General features: G+C 44.5%; 1 protein-coding gene across 2 annotated transcripts; it reads left to right on the top strand.

The window, feature by feature from the left end:
• Positions 1-10163: 10163 nt before the first annotated feature.
• EIF1B (eukaryotic translation initiation factor 1B) lies at positions 10164-18659 on the top strand. Of its 2 annotated transcripts, XR_007766035.1 has the most exons (5): positions 10164-10459; positions 12824-12987; positions 13698-13799; positions 14380-14575; positions 16039-18659. XR_007766035.1 is itself a non-coding variant. In XM_050891196.1 (4 exons), exons 1-4 carry the CDS (start codon positions 10429-10431, stop codon positions 14422-14424), a joined length of 342 nt encoding a protein of 113 aa, XP_050747153.1. In that variant the 5' UTR covers positions 10164-10428; the 3' UTR covers positions 14425-14767. The 2 variants fall into 2 exon arrangements, 1 of the variants encoding a protein (XP_050747153.1); XM_050891196.1 differs by lacking the exon at positions 16039-18659 and having other exon boundaries at positions 14380-14767.
• The last annotated feature ends 5468 nt before the right edge of the window (positions 18660-24127 follow it).

Genomic DNA, 24127 nt, shown 5'->3' with positions numbered 1-24127 from the left:
AGCAAAAGTCAGCACCACTGCCATTTGGTCAACTTGCCACTTCTCCTTGGTTCCTAAGCAGAAAGAGCCTTTAAATTTTGGCTGAGCAACATCTGTGACAGCGGTCTGGCAATTTCCATTGACATGAGAGGGGAAAGTTAAAGCCACTAGTCAAGTTACAGTGAAGCAGCGGTATCACAGCTTGCCGTGGGTCTGCCTCACACGAGCAATGGGAGACCAGCCTGGCTCTCCCTCCGGGCACACAGGGGCTCTCAGCACACCAAACTCAAGCTCTGCAGCAGATCCATCAGGTCTAAACCTACCATGGATGTCCTCAGAAGACAAGGTGCTATTAAGACTTTAAACCCTAAAAAAGCATCTTGCTCGAGATCAGCGGCTGTGTACACCCCCTCCAATGCAAAAGCGAATAGCTTTCATGTTTGAAAGCAGCATTGGAAATCCCCACAAGAGATTAAATCCCGGGTGAATCCAGGCCTGGGACCATGGCTCATTTCAGGGCTGAGTGGCACGAAAGGCGCACTGCTGTGCTGCAGGCTCCTGCATGTGCTCTCCCTGCAGGGGCACAAGACTGCCTGCGGGTTCAGCCGTGTTGCCTCAGCACGGTCTCCTTCACTGCAAAAACTGGGCAGAAGTTACTGAGCACAGAGCACAGCTGGTACATTAGTGTAGAAAAGCTAAAGCCCAAAAAGAAAAAAGGAAATCCAACACGAAAGAGCCAGGACAAGCACTGAAGCGGATAAGAGGGAGGCACTCACCTGTTTGCACCGAAGCTGCTCCTCAGATAGCCGCTGCTCCAAGCAGAAGCAGGGCAGCTGCTGGGGGCTTGTGCCTTTTATACTGGAGGGAAGTGGGCTTGAAGCAGGGGGGAGGGGGAGTCAAGAGGTGGACCAGGAGGACGTCAGCAGTATTAGTGAGCAAAATTTAAATTTACAAAAGGAGGGGTAGAGAACTGTGGCTCTATGAGAAAGCCGTTGATCAGGGCAGGGAGCAGGAGCTGAGGGCGGTGCCAGGGGATTGCAGGGGGGGCCTGGCAGGACACCTGGCTGAGGCCCCCCTGGTCCACCAGGAGGAGAGCGGAGGGGAGGGGGCCGCTGCCATGTCCCTGTGGATGGGGGGACACGGGCAGACTGGAGCACCGCTGGCTGCCATGCTCTCTGCACAAGAGAGCCAAGCTCTCTGCGCTGCCCGGCTGAGATGCTCTGTCTGAAGCGCATGTCTGCAGGGGGAAAACACTCATGGCTGGGGATGAGGTGTGGGGAGAAAGAGGAGACGGACAGTGGGAAGCTCTCAGGGCCAGCAAGCTGGAGCAGTCAGTCCATGTGCCCCTTCCCAGACCTTGTTCCTCTTGCTGTTGTCCCGACTCTGCTGTTTGCTTGGGATCTTACTTGATGGCAGCCCTTGTCCCATTAAGCCCCTCACCCACGGCTGGGGTCAACTCACCCACACCTAAGTTTTAGGCCATACTACAACACAGCAGCTGATGAAATCAGTTGTGATTCAGTGCTTAAGCAGGTGCTTACCGGTTTTGTGGCAGAGAAAATTTCATCTGCATGAGGCTAATATCTCAAGCAATATTGTATTTCTACAATAGGCATCTCTTCTGCGCAGTTATTTTTAACTCTGTCTCTTGACTAATGTGTCATTGCAGTCTTGCTGTTACAGATCTCGCTGCTTTAATAGCTAAGACCATGTTTACCGTGAAGGTTTGTAGAGGAGCAGCAGTTGAACTGGCAGGTGTTTCACTCCTTCAGCACCATCCTGCAGAGAGGCTGAGATGTGAAGTGTTACTTGGGCTGCCCAGGGACCACAGGCTCTCTTGCAGAGATCTTTGCAGACGCAGTGTTGTGCTCCGCTCCCAGTGAGACTGACTACCTGAAGAAACAATTTTTAAACCTGTGCTTAGAAGAGGGGGCTCTGAGGCATGACCTGGTCCATAAGCTGAGACTGGATAGGAAATGCTGCAATCCCATTAGGAAGAAGTGAAAGTTCAATAGCAAATCTGTTGTTTAGTTTTTCTATAAAGACGCTTCCCATTGGGAAAACCTCAAAGTACAAATGACGCTATTTCACTGCAGCCATCTCCCAAAAGAAATGAGATTATTTTTTTCCTAGGGGCAATTTGTGGGGTACTTCTACAAGGAAGCATGACTGAAATTTTGCCTGGCCCTGCCCTTACTCAGTATCCAGGCATCAAGCAGATGACCTCACCACCACCATTGGGGGGGTATGGTCACTAATTGTGGGGATTAAAATAGATTTCTCGTCTATGTGTAATAGTTTGCTCTGTGGGCATGTGTATGAACACAAATGGTAAAGAAGCCTGAGAAACACTCTGCCATTCTCCAATTTCCACCTAGTAACAGCTAAAAGAAGTGTCTTCCTCATCCAAGTTTTGAAGAGTTTACTCAGACTACTCAGGATTACAACTGCAAAATACAAAGAGCACTTCAAGTCCATGATCGCACAAAAGGTCTTTCTACAGCTAACACAATCAATAATGTATATACACCCTTTCTTCAGCAACCTCCTTTTAGCTTGTTCCCTTTGAACCTTGCAAACACTCCCTACGTAAAAATCAATCTGCATCCAAGAACCAGGCGGTGGCTCTGCTTCCGCTGTGCTAATTTTGTGTGCATGCATGGAGAGGGTATCATCTTCCTAGTAAGTAAAACCCTTCATGGTTTTGCATTGTACAACTTTTCCCTTACTGCTCTCCACATCATTGATTTTGACAAGAAAATGTGGGTATCCTTTCTTCATGTCTAGTGGGTAATTTCTGGAGGGAGGGAAGTTACCATGTAAAATAAAACTGTACAATGTCTTCATGTTAATATGGTTTGCTTATTGGTAAATGCTGTCTGCAAAATAATATGCCATACAAAGAAAAATCATAATTAGGAGAGCCAGCATTTAAAATGCTCTAGTATGTTCAGCTGCCTTCATTCTGGCCTGAGGTCCATCTACTGCGGTATCTTGATTTTGACGGTGGCCAGCAGAGAACACCTAGGGAAGAGTCTAAAAACAGGGGAGCATATTTTGACATTCCACCCTAGGCTATTCTCCCAGGCCCTCGGGAGAAGGTCTGGTGGTCCAGAGGCTTCCCAAGTCAAATGTTTCTTTATGGTAGGTAGCCCTTAAATGGACTACTTTTCTTTCACAGTTGCTTCTTGAACCCACATAAATTCTCAGCATCTACAAAATGGTGTGCCAAGGACTTCACAGCTCTCTCCCTGCTACAAGAAGGATCACGGCCATGCATCTGTTGTGGACACACCACTTGCCAGTTTCAAGCGCTTATTTTTTCATTTTTGCTTTCAGTCATTCTGCCTTCATGAAAGGCTACTATAAAATGTTCTAAGCAATGAAGACTAATAAACTATGTGACAGTCTGTTTAAATGAGCCTCATCAGGCATGTCTCTTTTACCAAAGTACTATTTTACTCCATCCTCATTGACTGTAAGTTATCATTTCTTTCCACCAGACCACAACTGAACTACCAGAGTGCTATGTATAGTAGTCAGAAGCTTCACAGAAATCATTCTGACTTCTCAGGGTCTTTTCAGGCAGTTGTGATTTTATTTTATTTTGTTATCCCATTCATAGCAGGTCTTATGCTCTGGCTGAGGAAAGCAGGTCAGCTCATGCAACCCAGAAATGTGAAAGCCACTCAGACTTGGGAGGAACTGGGAAAGAGCTGTCAGGGGAAAGGGGGTCATGAAAGAGTGAACCAGGAAGATCACTGAGAGGACAGCTTGGTCTGTAGTGAAGGGGCAGAGGTTTGCGTGTTAAAACCTCCATCCTTTTTCTGTGTTTGAGTGAGAGGCTGGGCACATGCTCTCTTCTTTATGGATGGCCCATGGGAAGGTCTCAGGCCTCCATCACTTCCCTGCCCCACACACATACATTTTATGCATGTAAAATTCCTGCATAGATTATGGGAACCAGGAGCAGGGCTGAGCCTGCCGTTAGCTGGAGTGTCTCAGTGTCTTGGTGGGATGGCTGAGCAGGGAGACACTGTGGGATGCAACTTCTTAGAAAGGCAGCAGATACACAGGTGTGAAGGGCTGTGGGAAGGCAAGCAACTTCCCAAGGCTAAAGAGAGGTCGGGCTCCTGAACAGGAAATGGTAAGGAGGATGAATGGTGGCAATGGGAAGGTATTGCCTGGAGGTTGGAGTGACCCAAGAGGATGAGGTCCAGGGAGCCTGCCACAGAGGAATATTCTTTGGGAAGACAGCACCAGGGGCCAACAGTGAACTACAGTTTTGATGCCAAACTCTACCATCTAGTCTGCTCAAAGAACTAATCCAAAACTTCTTTTTGCTGTACTTCTTTTGCTGGTAGGAGCCTTCCACAAACAGAAGGTGAAAACCACCAAAGCAAAGACATTTGATGCAGCTGAATGGAGAAACAAACATTTTTTTTCCAGCCCACCACCCTCATTGTTTCACATACCAGTACGTGAATAGTTTGCAAATGCCATGAACTACTGCCTGACCCATGAATCTGCCCAGCCTTCTGTACTGGGGTAGAGCATGACTTCTGTGTGTGAAACGAAATAAAACATTGCTGGTCTGATTTTGCTTAGCCTTGAATGAGGCGGGGGATAACACTGACACTTGTGCTGCCTGGAGCTGGAAATTCTTAACTGACATTAACTAGGAAGTATTTGATGATTGATAAGAGGCCCGGTTGCACTAATTGAGTTTGGAGGATACATGAAAAGTTGTATTCAAATCTATTCAGAAAACCATGTCAATTCAAGCAACTAGATAAGACTGTTAATTACGTGTAGCTTTACACTGAAGCCGTTCTCTACCAACATTCAGGTTCAGAGAAAAGCCAGGACTGGCTTTATTTCGGAGCTATCTTTTTCTTTGAGAAAGAGGACCACCTACTGGTTAACACAGAAATTATCATCTTGCTTTCAATCATTATTGAGCAAGGAATGAACCCCCACATGTTTCAAACACAAGCATGTGTATCTTGAAATCTGACCATGTACTGATGCTAAACCAAACTGCATATAACCCAGATTCTGATAAGTTAGACTGGATATCCAGGTGTTTACCACCAGCACAATTCCCAGTTTGCCCAGTTCTCCCAGTTAGGACATGCTTACTGGAACAACTCATTAGCAGCTGGGCAGCTCAAGCATGGGCTACAGCTCAGGACATCAGCCAGTATCCCCAAGCCCTTCCTCAGCACACTGTGGAGGCTTTGCACCAGAGTTTGAGCTCAGATGGAAAAATACAAGTCAGGCTTGGCATGGTTACAGCCACCTTCAAAGCTATTCTGCTGACAGTACAGACAGAGGGAGGATTTCTTCTGACACTTTCACTATTCTTCCTCCCTGCTAGAAAGCCACGGGACAGCCTTCTGCACAGCGGTTCGGGATGTGCAGTTTCCAAATGCAGCTGGATATTGTAGGTACAGTCATGTAGAAGGGGCAGGGAAGATTACACTTCAAGAAAAAAAAATCAACGATGGAAATATTTTCGCCTTTCTCTCAAATATCCAGCACTTTGACGTTATTTTCAGGATGCCAACATTAGGCCAGCAAAGGCATGCTTCTGGCATTGGAGTGGAGCAGAATTTGTGTATAGAGTAGTTGCACTGCTGACATACAGGATGGAAATTAGTGCTGCTACATGCCATTTGCACATTTCATGCACAATCACTTTGTCAGGCAACTTAAACTGCTCTTTGAACACTGCGTGCTTCAAGCAGTAATTGACTGGGTTTCCAGGCTGTTGCAGAGGACAGGTCAGCATGCGAGCCTGCCATTTTCTGGTAAGGCAGACTGCAGGACCAGGTACAGGGGATCTGCCTACAGGAGCAATCCTTAATTAAATTAAATTTTGGCTTTGTAAAAGCTCCTAAGGAATAAAACTTAAAATATTAGGGTGCTGCACATGAAAATAATAGTAGTATATATTAGAATGGTGTCTGTAGTAAATGAAAAACAATGTTGTTCATTCTGGTTATTACAGAGGGGACTGAAGGCAGCTGAAGGTAACGGCAGCCTTGCGCGTGCACGCATGCGAAGACAGATGTCATACAGAGTCCTAAATTAAAGCAGAGCTTTAGCCCCTACCATGTGGGTGACTTGTTTTTTTTCCTGATGCAAGGCTTTCTCATGGCATTCCCAGCCCATCTTTCCAACACAGCAATTTTCTGGAAGAACAAAGTTTCTCCCACTGGTCTGGGTTACTCGTTGCTCCTAAAAGGCAGCCAAAGTACTTCTGAGGGTACCCAGTGAAGGTGCAGTTCTGCACTAGGGTGACAATTTTTACAAAAGTGTACTGTATGGCTTCAGTATGTCATATTTTTCATCTGCATGCCAGTGAGTCCCTGGTTTTAATCCCTGCATCTTATCCAGTCATAAATAACTTCTAATTATTCTCATACAGCTTGACAGATGAACTGAAATACAGTAAAAGGCAAGCAAGGGGATCTCTAATTGCTATTCATAACCAGGTCTCAGAACTATTACACTTAAATAGCTTGAAGCCACGATCAAGATAATTAGAGATGATGTTGTTCTTTTCCAGCACAATAGTTGCCAGGTTATACATTAGTCATGGAAAGGCAAGAGTCTCATTCCCAATCCATTGCTTAAACCCTGATGTCTAATAGACGTTAGCAAATGAGATTAACTCCAGCCTCCGCTCTAGGACGATTACCCGTAATCTGAAACTTAACAGCCTAAGCAACCCACCTCTTGCTTTCCCTTAGGTTTTAAACCTATTTTAACTGCTTCTACCTTTTTTGTTTGCTGCTGTGCCATGTCTGCTTGGCCCACCTTTCTGCAGTCTGGTGCAGCTGGAAGCCCTCGCAACCAGGACTTTCACAGGTCTATTGCCATGAGTGGCTGCTAAAGAGCAACAGGAAGGACTCAGTCAGAACAAAGGACCTCAGGACAGCTGTCAAGGGGCAAGAGCAGGAGAAGCACATCTCCAGCAGGATGCCACCTGTCTCTGCCCACAGTGACCAAAGTTTGGTGCAAGGTGCTGGCACAGACTGTATATGTCTCAGACCTAAGTGACGGACGTGACACGGAGATGTGCAGCTCCCTCTGAGGAGGACAGCAGAGGGAGAGCTCTTTGCATTGACACAGCCCCACAGAGACCCCACACCAATGCACGTGGCCATTGCGGCAGGCTGCCAAGGGAACAATAAGCGTGCTGGCCACCGCCTTTGTTTTAATTGCTGCCCAGTGCATGCCAAGCTGTGCAATTAGGGTTTGTTTCCATTCCCTCTGTAGCTGTCAAGGTTTGCACTTAAGAACTGTTCATTGTGGTTTCGTTTTAAGGACCACAAAGTCACATCTTCTTGGCTTATGAAGGAGCTTTGTTGTTTCCCAGACACCAAATCTCATTTGTCTGTAAACTGTACAATGAACCCCACAGATGCCCAATGAGACCACAGGCCCAGGTTAACCCTGCAGTGAGAACTAGAAGTACAAAACTATTTTAAATGCATGAGGATTCCAAGTAAGCACAAGAACCGCCACAGTGAGCAGAGAACTTGCCTAAACCTGCAGACTCAGACTTGCGTTCTGTGTCTGAAGACCCGCTGTCCTCTCATCCATGGCCAGGCCTGTCTCCAGCCTCTGTCCTCTTCGGTTGTCCCAGCACAACTGTTGTAGGATTATGCAAGTGGAGTGGATCTGAGGTTTTAACCCTTGAGTTTATTTTTTAACTCAAATCAGTTTGCTGATCTGGCTCATCACAATGCCCCAGACAGCAGTACTGGCCCAGCCAAGGTAACAAAAAACAGTGGCTGGGGGAAAAAAGGGATGACAGGCCTGCTTTGCTGCTGGGAAAAAGTTTCATGGGATGATGATGGGAGAGCAAAAGATACAACAAAATCTTGCACAGAGATGTAGAGTTTGCAAAAATGCATCAGAGACAAAAATTCCCCACATTAGTAGTAATGTAAGTTCTCTAAGAGAGGTGCTGGAGACATCCCAGGGACATGTCCCTGAGGATGGGTGTCCTGAGCTTGCTCAACCTGCCCAGAAGGTCTCTCAGTGTCTAGCTCTGTGTCCTTAATCCACAGACATTGTCTGAATCGTGGCATGACTCTGTGACTGACACAGGCGCCTCAAGCTCTGTAATTAGCATCTCCCCAGCCTCCCATTACTGTCCCGATAGTGCCTTTTGCAGCTGCTTGGGAAAGAGTTAGACAACCCTTCTCTACAGCCCATACTGCAGTGAAAGGCTTCATCAGCGATGGTAGCAAAGGGTAAGCAGAGGTTTTGTACCATGGCAAATGGCCTTGCTTTCACCAAGGGAAAAAGAAAAGCTTCCTTGCAGAGTGCCAGGACCAGAAGCTTTCTTAGACCAACGCACGCTGACATTCATAAAACTACTGCGGTGCTGATCCAGGCCTTGGATCACAGAAGAGAAATATCCCTTTGATTTAAGAGGACTGAAGCTTAGTATAAAAGCCAAAAAAAAAAAAAAGGAGAAATATAGGTTCTGGCAGTTGTGCCCATGCAACTTAGGTTATTGAACATCTGCAAAGCCATTGAATACCTCCAGAGGACTGGCAAGCTTTGTAACGCAAGCGCACCTTTTTAAAGGCAACCCTTTACCATTGCAGGCCCAACACCACCGATGTCCTCCCCCCACATAAATGGTTAGCAGTCAGTCAGCGGGCAGCTGTCGAATGGGGAGTCCTGTGGGGCCACGTGGCCGGCCGGCCATGGCAGCACCCTGGGGCGTGGGGAACGCAGCGGCTCCGCCTCGCTGGCAGCACCCACCCGAAAGGGAGGGCGAGCGCGCAGAGCTGCGTGCAAAGGGGGGACACGGGCGGTTTGTGGGGTGCTAACTGGCTCCCTCAGCGTCTTCGTGCGTGTTAAGCAGCATTTTGTCCAGCGAGGTAGGCCTGACGGAGGCGTTTTTCCAACATGTTTGAGTGGGGAAGGGGGAAGCCCTCTCCCAATTTCAGATCAGCTTGAGAAGTTGTTACCAAAAGACTTAAGACAATTTGATGAAGAGCAGGCCCCTTTGTGTAAACTTTGTACAGGTAGAGCAAGCAGGCTTGCATACCAAAGGTGAGCAAGTCTGCGTACCAAGGACAAGTAGGCCTACAGACCAAAGATTAGCAAGTAACAATACGAGCTAAAAGGGCAAGATGCTCCTCAATATCAGTATTGTAACCCCTGGCTCTGCTGACTGAATTACAAAACAAACTGCACGATGAGCCAAACCCGGAGAAGTCCTTCGTAACGAGGGGAAAGGTGAAAGCGGCAGGGGGAAGCACGACCACCGACTCAATTCAAGACAGAAGAAACTTGGCCCCCCCCCCGTAAGGAGCATGCATGCTCATCTACATCGCAAGCGGAGTTAATTTAAATACGACTGACCAGTCATGAGTGAAATGTTTACCACTAGCCAATGAGTGTAAACTTAGGCGTGTTTTTACTAATTGTTACTAATTAGATAACTGGATATAAACTCTGTAATTTTTGTATGCGGGATGCACGTTAGGTGGCGCGATCCCCCGTGCATCCAACGCTGCAATGAAGAGAACGCCTGCTTCTTAACGCTACGTTGGTGTTAAGAGGTTTATTCCCGATGACGGTGACAAAGTCAGCCCAGCAGCTGACAGGAGCTAGACTGGAAACACGGAGGGAGACCAGGAAACGGCACCACCCCAGCCAAAGGCACGCGAGCGGGGAGGGGACCCCCACGGGCCCCGTCACCCCGCCGGGGCCTGCGCCGTCCCTGAGGGCGGGCAGCACCCGCCAGTGCTGCTTTCGGGGCCCCTCCGGTGGGGAAGTGGGCTGCTGAGCAGGCGATTTCCAGTCACCTGCGGCCCCGGCGGCGACGTGCCAACACGCAGCCCGACCCTGAAGCAGCGCCCAGGCCCCGCCACCTCCTCCCCCGGCCGCCTCGGCGCGGCTACCGCCCGGCGCGGCGCGGTGCACTCTGGGCACTGTAGTCCCTCGGCCCGGAGCGGCGCTCCGCGCTCCATGGCCGCGGGACGGGGAGGGGACTCTCGTTCCCGTGGGGCGGCACGGGGGCGGTGGTGGCCATCACGTGCCTGGCGCGGCCCGGGCGAACCGCCATTTTATGAGGAAAAACGGCGGCTGCTGGCCGTTAGCGGTAGTGTGGGACGGGGTGCCGTGGGTGAGGGGTGGGGGGCTCCCACCCCTTTTTATTTCCCTTTGCGCTTTCTCCTCCTTTCACTCCTTTCTCTCTCTCTCTCCCCCCCCCCCCCACCCCCTTCCCTCCCTCTCAGATTCGCCTCCCTCCCTCTGCTTTTGTTATCCCTCCCCTCGCTTCCTCCCCTCCCTCCCCGCTCCCTCCCCTCCCCGCTCCCCGCCCCCGCCGGCACTGCGGAGCCGGAGACGTGACCCGAGCGGACCCAGCCGCGGCCTTTTCCCCGCTGCTCCAGCCTCTCGCCGCAGAGTCGCATGTCATCTATCCAGAACCTCCAGTCCTTCGGTAAGAGCCGCCGGCACCCCGCCACCCCCTTGTGCCGCAGGGAGCCCCACAGTCACCCCCTCGGCAAACCCACCCCGGGGCTGTGGCCGCCCCCGCCATCCCGTCCTCGGCCCGCTGTCTGTGCTGCCGCCTCCGTCCCCCGGCGTCGTCCTGCCCCCGCTTTCCGGAGGGCCCCGGTGCGGTATGTGCGTCGGTGGCCGCCACTCCTCCGGGGTGACTTTGAAGCCGTTGCTGAGCGGGTGTTGCCATCCCCGGCGCTGCCCGCCTTGCTCTGTAAAGGCAGCTCTGACTGCTCGTCCTTGTCCTCCCGTGGCGCCGGCCTCGGGACGTGCACTCTGTGTGCAGCAGAGAGACATCGGGTAGGAGGCTCATCTCCCTCCCTCTCTGCTCCCTTTCCGCTCCCGGAGGAGATGCTGTTGTGTACTGTGCTCTGACAGCCCATACTGCGCTGTTTGCCTGAATGTCTGGTAGCACCCCAAACGGAGCTTCTCTGTCAACTCTGCAGTCCCAAAGTTGTAATCTTTGTGGGCAGAGGGAGCCTAGGGTTCGTATCCTCTGCTAAGGAAGGGAATCATCTCAGTTCCAATTGCTTGCTGATATGCTGCCTCATCTTATCCTTACCAATGTCCCAAAACCTGATATATGCTCTGCAAAGGGTATTGTTTCTATAGATTGAGCTGTACAGATGGTAGGTCATTTCTCTTGTATTAGCAGAGAAGTTTACAATGCTGGGCCACGGTTCTCCACCGTCCTCATCTATAGGCAACAGAAGTGAGCAAGTTAACACTTTATACAATAATGTTGTCAGGCTTTTGGTCTCGGTTTTGTCTCTAATCTTCTGCACATACAAGCCATATGAGGAGATTATGTTAATCACGATTTGGGAGCTGATCCTGTGCTTAGGAAGGGGCTGCCCAAAGGATTTGTTTGAAGTGATCCAGTGTTAACACCTACAGCGCTGGCTTACCTCCAACCTAGAATCCTAAACTCTGCCAAGTGATCTTCATGCCTGAGTCCCCTTTCTTCTTTCACCTTTTCTTTGACTGGAATTTTATATTAGTGTTTGCTACACAAGCTGTGGGGCACAGTGAAATTCAGCATGTTTTAACAAACGCCTTGGTAGAAATTAAGCCAGTCAAGCTTCCCCGTGCTATACTTCTTTCCTGTGGTGCTTGCATCCTCATGCTGCTTTCAGTGCCTTTAATGGTCTTGTCATTCTTGTTTCTACAAGGGTCAGTCTGTCTGGAGCTGAACTACTTCTATTCCTATTTCTGCTGAAGTTTTAGTGTTTTGCGGCATTTGTTTCGAGTGGATGGTGAAACTTGATCAGTGTTTTTAGGTTGCAGTTTTGAATGGAAGGTTGGGAAATTGTAGCTTGCATGGCTGTTGAACCTACACTTTCTGAAGATCGGACTCTTGAATATGATTCTGATTAGTATCAAAAAATTACTTGTGATTTGTCTTAAAAAAATAGTACTTAAAGTACTTCATGCTTCAAAATTTATTTGGAGCTACTGATTAGGAAACTTTTAGGGCTATCAAATTTCTTGATAGAGTGAGTGTTAAATATGTTTTTGTGGAGAACAGAAAATAAGAAGTATAACCCAGAAACCCTTCTTCTTCCTAAATGCCTTCCTGTTTCACCTGTACTAGATAAATTTAAGCTTGGAAGAATTTGAGAACTGACCTTTCTATAGTCAAAGCCTAAATTAATTTTGTTACAATTCTTGCCTGAAACTACTGACTGGCAGAGGGGTGCTGGTTTACAGACAGCCTCTGACATTTGTTAGTGTCTGTTGCTGTGTTTTGTTTACATTAGTAGCCAAGAATTACGTCCATGCCTTAAGATGCTGGTAGTGTGGTAGTTGTCACGGTATAAGACTTCTGTTCTGGACCTGTAAAGGAGTGTGTGTACAAGAGCTTTTTTATTTGTCTGTACTTATCAGTTGATCTGATAAAAGATATGACTTCTGTATTTCACTTAAAATGCATGTGGCTGTCTAAAACTTATGTGCACTTGATGTTCTCTCGGAACCATGTTTTCAGGTTCAGAGATTCAGGATTTACAGTTTGCAAGAAATGGTGAAGTAAATTGATACTGTAGCTGAAAATTGTATCTGGGAAGGCATTGAAGAAACTGGATGCATGATAGTTGAGAGCGCTACGCTGAATTAGTAGGCTGGTGAGACGTAATACAGCTGTAGAAAAAGGTACTCTGATTTTAACAGTGTATTTTTAAACAGGGAGAAAACAGCAAGATTATCCCCTAAATAAAGCTCTTCGTGAAGTGAGAAACTTACATCTTAGTTTTGAGCTTGGGTGTTTTCCTTTGTGGGAATTAAATGAATCTTTTTCCTCCTGCAGACCCCTTTGCTGATGCAACAAAGGGTGACGACTTACTCCCGGCGGGGACTGAGGATTACATTCATATAAGGATCCAGCAACGAAACGGAAGAAAGACACTAACAACTGTTCAGGGAATTGCAGATGATTATGACAAGAAGAAACTTGTGAAAGCTTTCAAAAAGGTGAAATTGCTGATTTGATTTGATAATAAAGATATTATATGAAGGAGTATGATAGCTTTTAATACTAACTAACAGAATATTTGTTTTATTTCATTCTTGCCAGTGCACATCACTTTCATATTCAGGTTGATCCCTTTCCCTGTCTTTCTCAAAACTCCTATCAGTGTCTAGTGACACTGATTCTTGCTAAAAAGTCAAATGTTTCTTTCCTATAAAGAAGTAAATAAAATATATTCTGAATGTTTCATTAAAATTTCACAGATACCTGGCTGTGTTGATGTGAAGAATAAAATCAGTCTAAAGTAGAACTGGTTTTGCATTCCTGCTTCTGTCATAGCTGCGTTGCTGTTGAAAATAGAGATCTTGAGTTTTGCCAGGATGAAAATATTTATTTTAAAATAGCGTGGAGTTGAAAGGCTGTATCTTATGACTTTTTTTTCCATTCTTGTAATGAGTGTTGGCCAGTTCCTTCTGCGCAGTAGCTAATCCTGTCTTTGCCTGAATTTACCATCAGCAGCTTAGTTTGTGTTTGTATGCATCAGCAGATATATTCCATTTGCTCTCAAAACCAGTGTAAAATAGATCTAGCCTTTGCCTTGCTTGGCATCAGAATTTAGTAAGCAGCTTCTGTGACAAAATTCTGCTGAAAAGACTTACTAAGCAAAATCATAATGTACATCACATGTCTTACAATGAGTGTTTCTCTCTAGAAATTTGCTTGTAATGGTACTGTGATTGAACATCCTGAATACGGTGAAGTTATCCAGCTTCAAGGTGACCAGAGGAAGAACATTTGCCAATTTCTCTTGGAGGTGAGAGACTGCAGATAAATATCTAAACCTCTCTGGAAGCAATAGTGTGACAGGTGGCACTGATGTTAATTAACCAGCTAAAGATGTCCACTCTAGTTCCTTTGTATTTTCAGCCAAAAAGTAAAATGACACTTGCAGAATGAGAGTAAACCTCTGGTAAGAATCAAAGCACTGTAGAATGCATTTACCCTGCTAGAACATACCACTTGTTTTCTGGCAGTGCAACTTGAGTTCTTCATTTGTAAAAAATCAAGTGTTGGATGCAAACCATAATTCTGAGACTGAAAACGGTATAGAGGAAAGAGGCTTACTGATACAAATCATGATGCAGAGATGTTACACTGTCAAAGAATAAGTGTTAGGACTACAGAACAAGTCAGATGTCTGATAAGACTTTCTTTTTTGTGTAGTCAATTCTTCTGCTTGGCCCAGAAACATTCTGGAAACTAGAAGACTGCTTTATTGAGTATATACGGTATTGCAGTTTCTTTAATCAAAGTGTGAGATTGTGGTAACTTGATATCACTGTAATATCCTAAGCATGTAAGCTTTACTGAAATATTTTGCTTTTCTCCTTTAGATTGGCATTGTCAAGGAAGAACAACTGAAAGTTCATGGCTTCTAAAATACCTGTACTCTCATGAAGAACCCTGCAGTGTTTGGTCTTACCTAGCCTGGCTCTTCTGTGAAAAATGAATCTTTGCAGTGAATGGACTTCCCTGTTACCTGAACATTTAAAATTTGATTCAGATTTGCATGACTGCACGAAACATGTGGTGTGTAGACTAGAAACACATAAGAAAACCTCAGTAAGGTGGTAATGAAGACACTTGTGAACTTTAACACATTTCCAATGGAAATGTTTTAGCCATGATTGTTCAGTTTAGTACTCTCCACCTGACTTAAATGTGTGGGTTGTATTAAAATAGTGTGTGTTGTTGCTTAAAAATAAAAGTTTATTCATATATTTTCTGGGATATCTGAAATGCTTTAGCTTAAGTTTTAAACTAGCACAGCAGCCTTACTAAAGAATGGCTAAACTGTTTTGTTGCAAGTGTAGCTCACTGCTGATTGAATAAATTGGAAAATCTACATGATGAAGTATTAGCTAATTAATCAGTAGATTAGCTTGATGTGATCTTATCCTGTAGCTGTAAGACTAGAGCTTTAAAGTCTTGTGTAGGTGTATCTTAGTAGCAGCATGATAAGACGTAAGTTGTTTGCTGAGTAACTGGATCTTTTCTAAAATTTACTGCAGTGACTATGAAGTATTAGTGTTAAGCATAGTAGGACTAAAATAAGCTGAACTCCTTAAGGCTGCTATTACTGAGAACATGCTAAACATGAGGTCTTACATAGTATTCCCAAAACATTTGAAGGAAATGCATGGGATTTTGTGTCTCTTCTGTCACTGAGTGAAGGGGAAAGACACTGAGTTGGCTTCTGCCATGACTGTGCATTTAATGTTGGCAAGCAGAGTACTTTAATTAGCTGGTAGTGTCAGCTGCAGAAGTAAGGAAGGGAACAGGCTCTACACTAACCCTTTATTTTTTACTGGTATGAAAAGTTTTGCTGTGATTAATGGTTAATATGGAAGGTTTTGTAGTGGGGTTTGGGTGTTACTACAGAAAGCTGATTTGGCCTACTTTTCTAGCAGGCAATTCATTCATTGTTGTCTGAAGTTATAATAGGTTTGTTCCACCATGCTTTTCATCTAGTTTTAGTTAGCTGTAGGCATTTGGTATTCTGCTTTTAAGACATGTCTCTTTACAGAATGAAATGACTTCATTTAGTGAAACATGCAGATCTTGCCTTCCTTGTGAGATAGACATGGAAGTTTTCTCTGAAACAATTCAAAACATGCTGAGCTGGGAAACCATAAGAATAGTGGGAAGTGTTAAAAAAAACTTCTTGTAATATCATGTTTTCTCTGGAAAGGAAGAAAGAGACATTTCTTCACCGCTAAGACATTAATAAAACTTATTCAGAAGAAAATAATTGATGACTACCGAAGTAAACATCAAGAATAGGCAAAACTGTACTATTTAATGTCACCTGTGCCTATACTTTGTTTCCTGTTCAGACCTACCTTTCTAAACAGAAATGCCCAATTTTAACTCATTTGAACCTTTTTTTTTTTAAGATTTCTGAATTCAGATATGAACCTTTATGGCACTAGCAACATTAGGGGAGCAGTATAGAGCATTCATATGACAATTTCTTTCTCTGTCTGGTCTAGACAATTCCACCTGTAAGAATCCAGTATCCAGTCTCTCAAGCTCCACAAATTCTGCCTGGTGTTACAGATCTTAACTGTTCCAGAGAAAGGATGTTCCAGAAGATTGTATACTGTTAAGGTATAATATTTTCAAGAGGAGGAGGAGGGAGTGCCTGCTGCAAAACATGAAATACCAGCACACAGAACGAAAATCCAAAGAATAAGTCTTATGCAAGTCTTACACATTAGCAGAATAAAATCATTGTACTGCAAGTTTACCTAGTCCTGATTCATAGATGCTAAAGTAATTAATCCTTTGGGGGTACACAGCACTTGGTGATTTTCATTTTATCAAATGCCAGAAAAACTGACATTCTCATTTAAAGCTTGTTCTCCTGTCCAAGAGGAAAAACAAGCAGTATCTTCTCCTATTTCACTGGTGCTACATGAGTACTTCTAGTGGGTTTTGAATTGGAGATTAACAAATGATTAGCAAGTCTCATGTGTTACTGAGTCAGTCTTCATTTCAGATGGCATTCCATTAACTTTTACTACCTAAGCTTGAGTCATTTCTCCATAGTCATTCTGCTTGGAATAAATAAGAAAAACCTTTGTTTTCTCCTCCTTGTTTAAAAGTCCTTTCTGATGGGAGGACCCCTGCAGTTGATAGGTGGCTTGGTTTTTATGCTCTAGCGGAGCTGCTTGTGTTTTGACCTTTGAAGGGCAAAATTAAAAGGAGAGGGAATAAGAAGTAACACATTTGAAGTTTAAATAGATGAGATTTGTTGTGGGAACAAACAATCTTTCTAGAAGAAAAGCAGAAATTTTTGTCCTTGAAGTGTTTTAAACTAGAACAGTGTCTCTGAGCTTGTCACTAGCCTTGTTACAAGCCCAAGCCTCTTTGCATGTTCTAGAGGAAAGGCTTCAACAATCTCATTTTTTATCATCTTACACTGAAACTTCTTTGTCAAAGCTCAGCCTATTTGGAATATCTGTCTGTCTTTCAAGAATGCTGAAAAACATGGAAGACTTTGGGAAAGAACTGTTTAAATTTCTGCCATGAAAACCTGTTTTCACAGTGAAGGCAGGTTTCAGTCTTTCCATCTATACTGAAATAGGTTAAAAAATGGTAAAGGATGTGGCCCATAATTGTTGAGGCAGTAAAAGGGAGCTAATAATAGAAAACACTTTTAAAACCCACTAGTAGGTGGGTTGAGACTGGACAAGCTCAGACTGCAAAGAGTCATGGCTTCTTTTTGTTGTAATGTTGTGAAGTCTGTGTCCTTCAGATCTCCAAATCAAGATTGCCGCCTTAGTGATACCTAGGCTTAACCACAAGCTGCAATTGGATGTAGGGACTGCTGTTGGAATTTCACAGCCTTGCTGTGCATAGTTATATTGGGCTGTTGTGGCTGACTTTTAGCTGATAACTGGAGTAAGGTGTTGCATAAATAAATTCATTGAATTGTCTGTTCAGAGCCTACATCTACTTAATGCAGCTATGAACAATGAAACTATTGCTTCCCAAATGGTGGTAGCAATCCTTGTTTGTACAAGATGAGATTTAGTAATTTAAGTCTGTAAGCTGCCTACTTCTTGTTGTGTGAATTGTCAGGCCCTTGATCTTCACCTGTGGTCTGCTAAATCTGACCGTGTGTTTCAGAGATGAGTGTGAAGAGCACAACTATGGGCAGATGAGCAATAATTTTCTCAAGTGAAAGAACCTTTGAAAAGAATAGTGCCTAGGTTGTGTGTGCATACTATTCATTGGTTCAATGGCTTTGCTTAAACCTTCCTTCCTGCACTACATTCTTGCACAGCCTAAATGAAAAGCATTTTGTTCTGGAGAAGTTTTTTGTGGAGGGAGGAGGGATCCCCACAAAAAAAAAACCTTAGGAAATAAGTTTATATCTTAAGTCTGTTTTCATTAACTTAGATTCTCCTGGACTGCCAGAGCTCTATAACATTGTTATTTCTGTTTCTGTATCTGTAAAAATCCTAACTAAACTTCCTTGAGAGTTTGGCATTTAAGGTTCTAAATATGTCTAAAGCTGTTATAAAACTTAAAATTGTGAAGAGTTGTTGAAGCATTTTTATTTGAAAAAATAATAATTAAGCAGAGCTCTGCATTTTGTTCTACACTGCCATTCTGCTTATAATCAGTATGTAGTTACCCTGAAGATGCATACGTATTTACAGACTTCCCAGTAAGCAGATATCCCTGCTGTAGTGTAATATCCTGTTTGTAGTTTTTCTAAGATCTTATACAAGATTGGTATTTAGCCAGTTAAAGAATGGGGAGGTTTACTGTCACTTTTGGTGTGTTCAGTGTTTATTAGTGTCACTGAGTGTTCCTCTAATTAGTGTGCTGCTGCCACTAGGGAAATGGAAGTGGTCTTAGAGGGTCATGTGTATTTAAGTACAAAGAATCTGCCTTTCTCCTAAGACTCTCCATGCATCCGTTTATTTAGGAACATGTCCCCCATGCACAGCAACATGAGGGTTATTTTCCAGCTGCCAGATCAAAAGCTATTGAGATGAATAAGGGAAAAATGACATAGTTGTTTTGTTTGCTGTACAGTTGCTTCATGCCTACTGTTTCTAGTTTACATTAAAAAAAATAAAAGAGGATTTGTACTTGGCATGCCTTTTTAATGTTTGCTACATGCCTGTGATTGATCTCTTTATGAACAAGTCTTAACCTGTATTGGAGTATTGCTAGAGAGTTGAGACAACAAAATCTTTTGAAATAAAATGTACCAATGTTATTTTATGTATGCTTTTCTAAAACAAATGGAATTCCATGCTGTTATTAAGGAGGATTTTTTTTTTTTGGTGGAAGATAGCAGTAGTGTAATTTAATAGTGATTGATGTGATCCTCTTGTAATCAGCTTTGATTTCTTCAAGAAATGTTTTATTTCCTCTTTAAAATTTCTACCATAATCTAACCAACTAAAAAATATTGTGACTTGTCCTAGGATATCATAGCTCTAAAACAATATGATCATATTGGCTTGAGGTCTAAAATTTTGGGTAGAAGAGGATCATCTAATTTCTTGAATAAGCAAAATGCACAGTGTTTTAAGATGAAGCCAGTAACGTGTGCTCAAGTTTAGTCTCAGCTATTTTAGAATTTCTTGCATCTGTGAAATGTGACAGCACATTTCTGAAATTAATTTGGGGTCTGATTAAAAGTACTTGTGTATATAATAAATGCTTTTTTTTTTTCCATTTTAAGCCATCTTTGCTATGATTATGCAGCAAAAAACCCCCATGATCCAGGTCAGTTCTCCAAGTTATGAGTAGCTGAATTCAGTGGATGTGGTTGCAAGTAGAATGGTCATGCTCCTCAAAGACAGGATTTAGCTGTCAGCTGTGTTTGTGGTCCCTCTTACAATCGGACAGGGAAACAGTGCTGTTCCTACAGTACAGACAAACAAGCCTTGGGTATCATGATGGGACAGCTAACCCTGTGGAAGAGGTGGCGCTGCAGTTGTTTCAGTAGCTGTCCTGCAAATGAACTAGAAGGTTGCTCTTTTAGGTCGACCCAGCAAATGACATAAATGCATTGATGTGTAATCAGAGAATAGTTCTGGGGTAAGAAAGGTTAAAAATGGTCTATTCCCAAGAGTCCTGCTGGAAAAATCTACTGAAGGGCAGCCCCTGTGGTAGAGGAAGCAGCCTTTAGCTACTCTCCAACAGAGAAAGTTAGATACTCATGTGATGGGTGTACCTCCTGATGAGTGATGGGCTACACCTTGATAAACAGACATGGGTGGTATCAACACATCTGTACTCAGTAACACTGGTGAAAAAGATGGCCCTGCAAACTGATACTTGTCAGTATCTTTGAGTTACACCTGTAACTCAAAGCCCAGATCTGGATTAGGACTTGAAGATACAGAACAAAACCACTGTCCAGGTTCCTTTAGTAAATAGTAACCTGTAAATTAATCCATGCATTATTCAAGATCATTTATATGAGTGAGAATTCAGTATGAAAAAGGTCCTTATGGGGAATATTGAAAGAAGAGTATTTTCCTTCCTTGCCTACCTTTCCTTTAGGTAAGACTTTGCAGTGGCATGGAGAAACTTTCTGATTGTCCAGTAGTCGTTTTACTGCATAAAAAATACAGTGCTGTGTTTGAAAGTAGCTGGGCTGGGAGTCCTCACCCATCACTGCCTTGCATGCTGAGGTTTTTTTTAAAGGGCACCGAGCGGAGGGACATCTCTTGGGGTCATCAAATTGTTTCATTTCTCCTGGTAGTAGAAGTCAGTTTCAGTTCTGGCTTAAGTCACACTGAAATGAGATCACTCTTCAGTAACGCTATGGAAGATAAAAAGGGTTTCTGCAGAGCGTGAGAGGGAAGGAGGTGTCTGCATCTTGCTTCCAAGTAGAGCAATGCAGAGCCCTTCAGGTTGCCTCCACCTGAAGCCAGTCTGAACGCAGCAGCATCTGCTGCCTTGTGGTTTGCACTGCACAGAGGCAGCTGCGCCATTTCCAGGTCTTGGCTGGTTCTCACAGCACTTCAGACTGATACACGGCCGGGTCTCTGGCAATAAATTCAAAGTACCAGAGCACTCTGGTCATGGGATGTGATCTGACCACACAGAGATGGACATCTACTGTGGGTCTGTCCCTACAGTCCTTTATTAACTTTTTGTCTGTCTGATAAAAGTAGTATCCTAACAACTTCAGGGCGGTACCCTTTGAACAGGGAAAATTGACAGTTGTCTGCTGTGGAGATTTACAGGGGAAAAAACCCAAACAAACCTGTAATGTTTTAGAAATCATCAAAGCCAACATTCAGAAGACAGCAAACGAACATCTGAGGACACAATTTTATATACAAAAGCAGGAGTACTCTGTTGCTAGCAGCTGCATATTGCTGGATGAGGCTACAGGCAGTAGGAATGCAAAGGAAACTTGCTTAAAATGGTAATACCCCTTATATAGCTGTCTCGAGCCTCTACAGGCTGTTATGCAAAGAAGGTGGTGATGTGTTATTAGGGCATTAGGGATGCTTTAAAAGGAAAGCTTAGCTGAAACAATTTAATGTAAGGAGACAATGTAAGAATCTTCCAAGTGCATGATTTGGGCATTACATTTCTGCAAAGGAGCTATTAAAATTGAAGCCTATCTTGACGTTGCCTGAAGAGGCATTTCCTGCCCAGAAGAGTTCGTGCTGTATTTATTTCAGTGCCCCAAATCAGCCCTGAAGCAGTGCTGTCTCCCAGGTCCACATGGGGAAGGCACAGCACGGGTTACGTGAGCTTTCGGAAAGCCTGCTGCAAATGGTGCTGTGCTCGTGAGCGCCAGGAATGTGCAAGTTGCGTGTGACTGCCCCAGTATGGGCTGCCGGCTCTGGCTGCTGAGCAGCACTGCTGTGTGATGGGAACAGCAGAGGTGGCAAAAAACAGAAACAAAAGGTTTGGCTTGCAATTTCTACTTTCTGTAGTGGTTAAGTGATCTGGCAAAGTGGATGCTGGGAGCAAAGGGATGGACTTTTTTCCAGTTCCTTCGCAGATGCGTATCAAGAGAAATTGCCCTGAAGTTAATAGAAGTGGACAGACCATATTTTCAGGATCGCATCTTGTGGTGCTGATACTGGCGAAGCATCCACTGAAACTTATTTTTCAAAAGTTTACTTGACCTTTACTTTTGGTCAGAGTTTTTCCTGTTTGCTGCAATTTGGCCTTCAGCTGGCACAGCTCCATCTGATCGGACCAAAAGATCTTGAAAAACCACCAGCTTGCCTCTGTCCCCACCCTCTCCACACTGTTTTTCCATGTGAGCAGATTTAAATACTTTGGGTTTGGACATACAAGGCCCTGGCACATGTATAAGCACTTCTTGTGATGTCTTCTTCTGAGAATATGTTCCACGTTTCCTCCTGCCATCAGAGACACATATTTTTGCGGGTTCTCCAAAGGTCCAGGCATGAATTAGCGCAGGATTCTGTTGTTCTCATGGATCGTGAAGAATTAGGAAGTCTAACTTTACAGAGGGAAATCCAGAGCAGATGTAGATTGTACAATCGCACAAAATCTGTTTTAAAAGAGCTAGCCTATACGTTTCTGCATCTTTGATGTGATGTATTACACAGGCACATAGTGCATTTTTCTATCTAACCCTGCTTGCCTGTCCCTGGCTACGCTCTGGAGGAAGCCTGCCTGCTCCTCCAGTAAAGAAATGAAGGCACAGCGGGAAGACTTGCTGCTGCTTCGGCTTTGTTCCTACAGGAACAAGCTGTTCAACACCGCCGGCTCAAGTCTGACATCAAGCCCGGCTACAAAGCAGTCTGGATGGAGCCACCGTTCCCTCTGCTCTGCTGCCTCCCATCCATCGCTTGTGTCTTGCCCTGCAGGTAAGATCTCCAGGTCAGGGCCCATATCATTGTCCTATGTAGGTGAAACACCAAGCATGGTGACTCTCTGATTTGTGACCAGAGGACTGACGTATAAATGTAATGAGTAAATTAGTAGTAGTAGCAATGACTAAATAATAGATCCAGCTACATGAAGCAACTTGCTTGCTCTTTTGACCTCAAAGTGTTTCTGTCCTCCCGATGACTTTTTCCCTTTTCATGTGCTTTGTTTTTAGTACGGAAAAGTCTTCATCTTGCTTGCATTCTTTGTACCAGAGTGAAACATTATGTCAATCAGTGCCATGTCTCTGTTATCACTTTATGAAATTAATGCTAATGCACATGTGCTGAGGAATGGGCCTTGGGGAGTACTCTGCAAAACATGTGAGATGCTTCTCCCTTGGTCTTAATTGCAACTGTTCCTTCAGCCATTGGCTTATTTAAGATCTATAGGTTTGTGTCCATTGTAGTTTTACAAATAGTTACTAGGAGATTACAAGAAAAGATTTTTAAAAATACAAATTCTGCCATGAGAAAATTTTTTTTAAGTTTCTGGGGGGAGATAGGGGACTCCTGGCCTTTTTTTTTTTTTTTTTTAAAAAGAAGTTAAATAATCGGTCTCTATCGAACAAACCAGTTTTATCAGCTTGAAATATGTTTTAAACAATGCTTATGTAAATGGACAGCTTGCTATTTCCAGTCTCTATCCCTAGATGTCACTGGAAGACAGCACATGCTGAAAATAGTGACACCAAAGCCAGGAAAAATGACTAAAGCTTAGATGGGGGAATGCAGAGGGGAAAATTTGGTAAAATTCCCAGGTGGTTGCAGGCATAACCCGTGTGAAACTGTACCCCAAATTTCCTCTGCCTGAGAGGGAGAGGATCTGAAATCTGTCCTTAGATGTACCCCTTCCCTACAGCAGCTGCACATCATCAACGACTCATAGCTCAGTGCATGCTTACTGCAGAGCCCTGTGCAAGAGGTGTGAGGAAGAGTCTCAGTGCACCACTTCAGAGAGAAGAAAGAAATCTACTGGGAGAGGCAGGAGACGACAGCTATGGCTCCATAACAGATGAAAGTCAGCTCGTGGCAAGGTGCCACAGAAAGAGGCAGACCTGCCTTTGTGCATCTCTGCACTTGCCACCAGCTAGCGGTGCCCCTCCTCTGACAGCGAGCCAGTTCTGGGAGGTGAATCGGCAGGAAATTATTTGCTTTTGGGGGTTAAGGAGTCACTTCTTGTCCACTTAGTTCTCTGCAGGCTCAGAGAAGGGATGATGTTGGGTCTGCTGGAACGAGGTGGAGGAGAGGAGCTCAGTGCACGTGTGCATGGAGGCAATGGGAGTGACTGCACGCCAGACCCAGCTGCCTACAGGAAAGAGTTGTAAGGAACCAGCATTGAAAAAGCCATTCAGAAACATGGCAGAAGTCAGAGGAGGCACCTTTAGGGATCAGAAGTTTGTACAGATGATGGTCCTCTCCAGTGCCACCCCAGGCTGGCTGGGCCTGTAGGGGTATTTGAGTGGATCTGGGTATGGACAATGCCTGGGGACCTGTTCCTCTCCCAAGGCTGTAGAGTTGGAAGCAGCCCATTAGAGATGGGTTCCTCAAACACTTACAACACTTTGGATTTCAGTGGGTATTTTGTTCATGAAAGGAGGCTGAAACCAGTTTTTAACATCTATAGGATCAAAACTATAACTGGCTTTTATTAAAACTGTTATAGAAGAGAAAAATACTC

This window comes from Gymnogyps californianus, chromosome 2 (assembly GCF_018139145.2).
Source record: "Gymnogyps californianus isolate 813 chromosome 2, ASM1813914v2, whole genome shotgun sequence".
Lineage (NCBI taxonomy): Eukaryota > Metazoa > Chordata > Aves > Accipitriformes > Cathartidae > Gymnogyps > Gymnogyps californianus.
The sequence above is the reverse complement of the archived record's forward strand: the minus strand, read 5'-3'. Positions and strand labels throughout refer to the sequence as shown.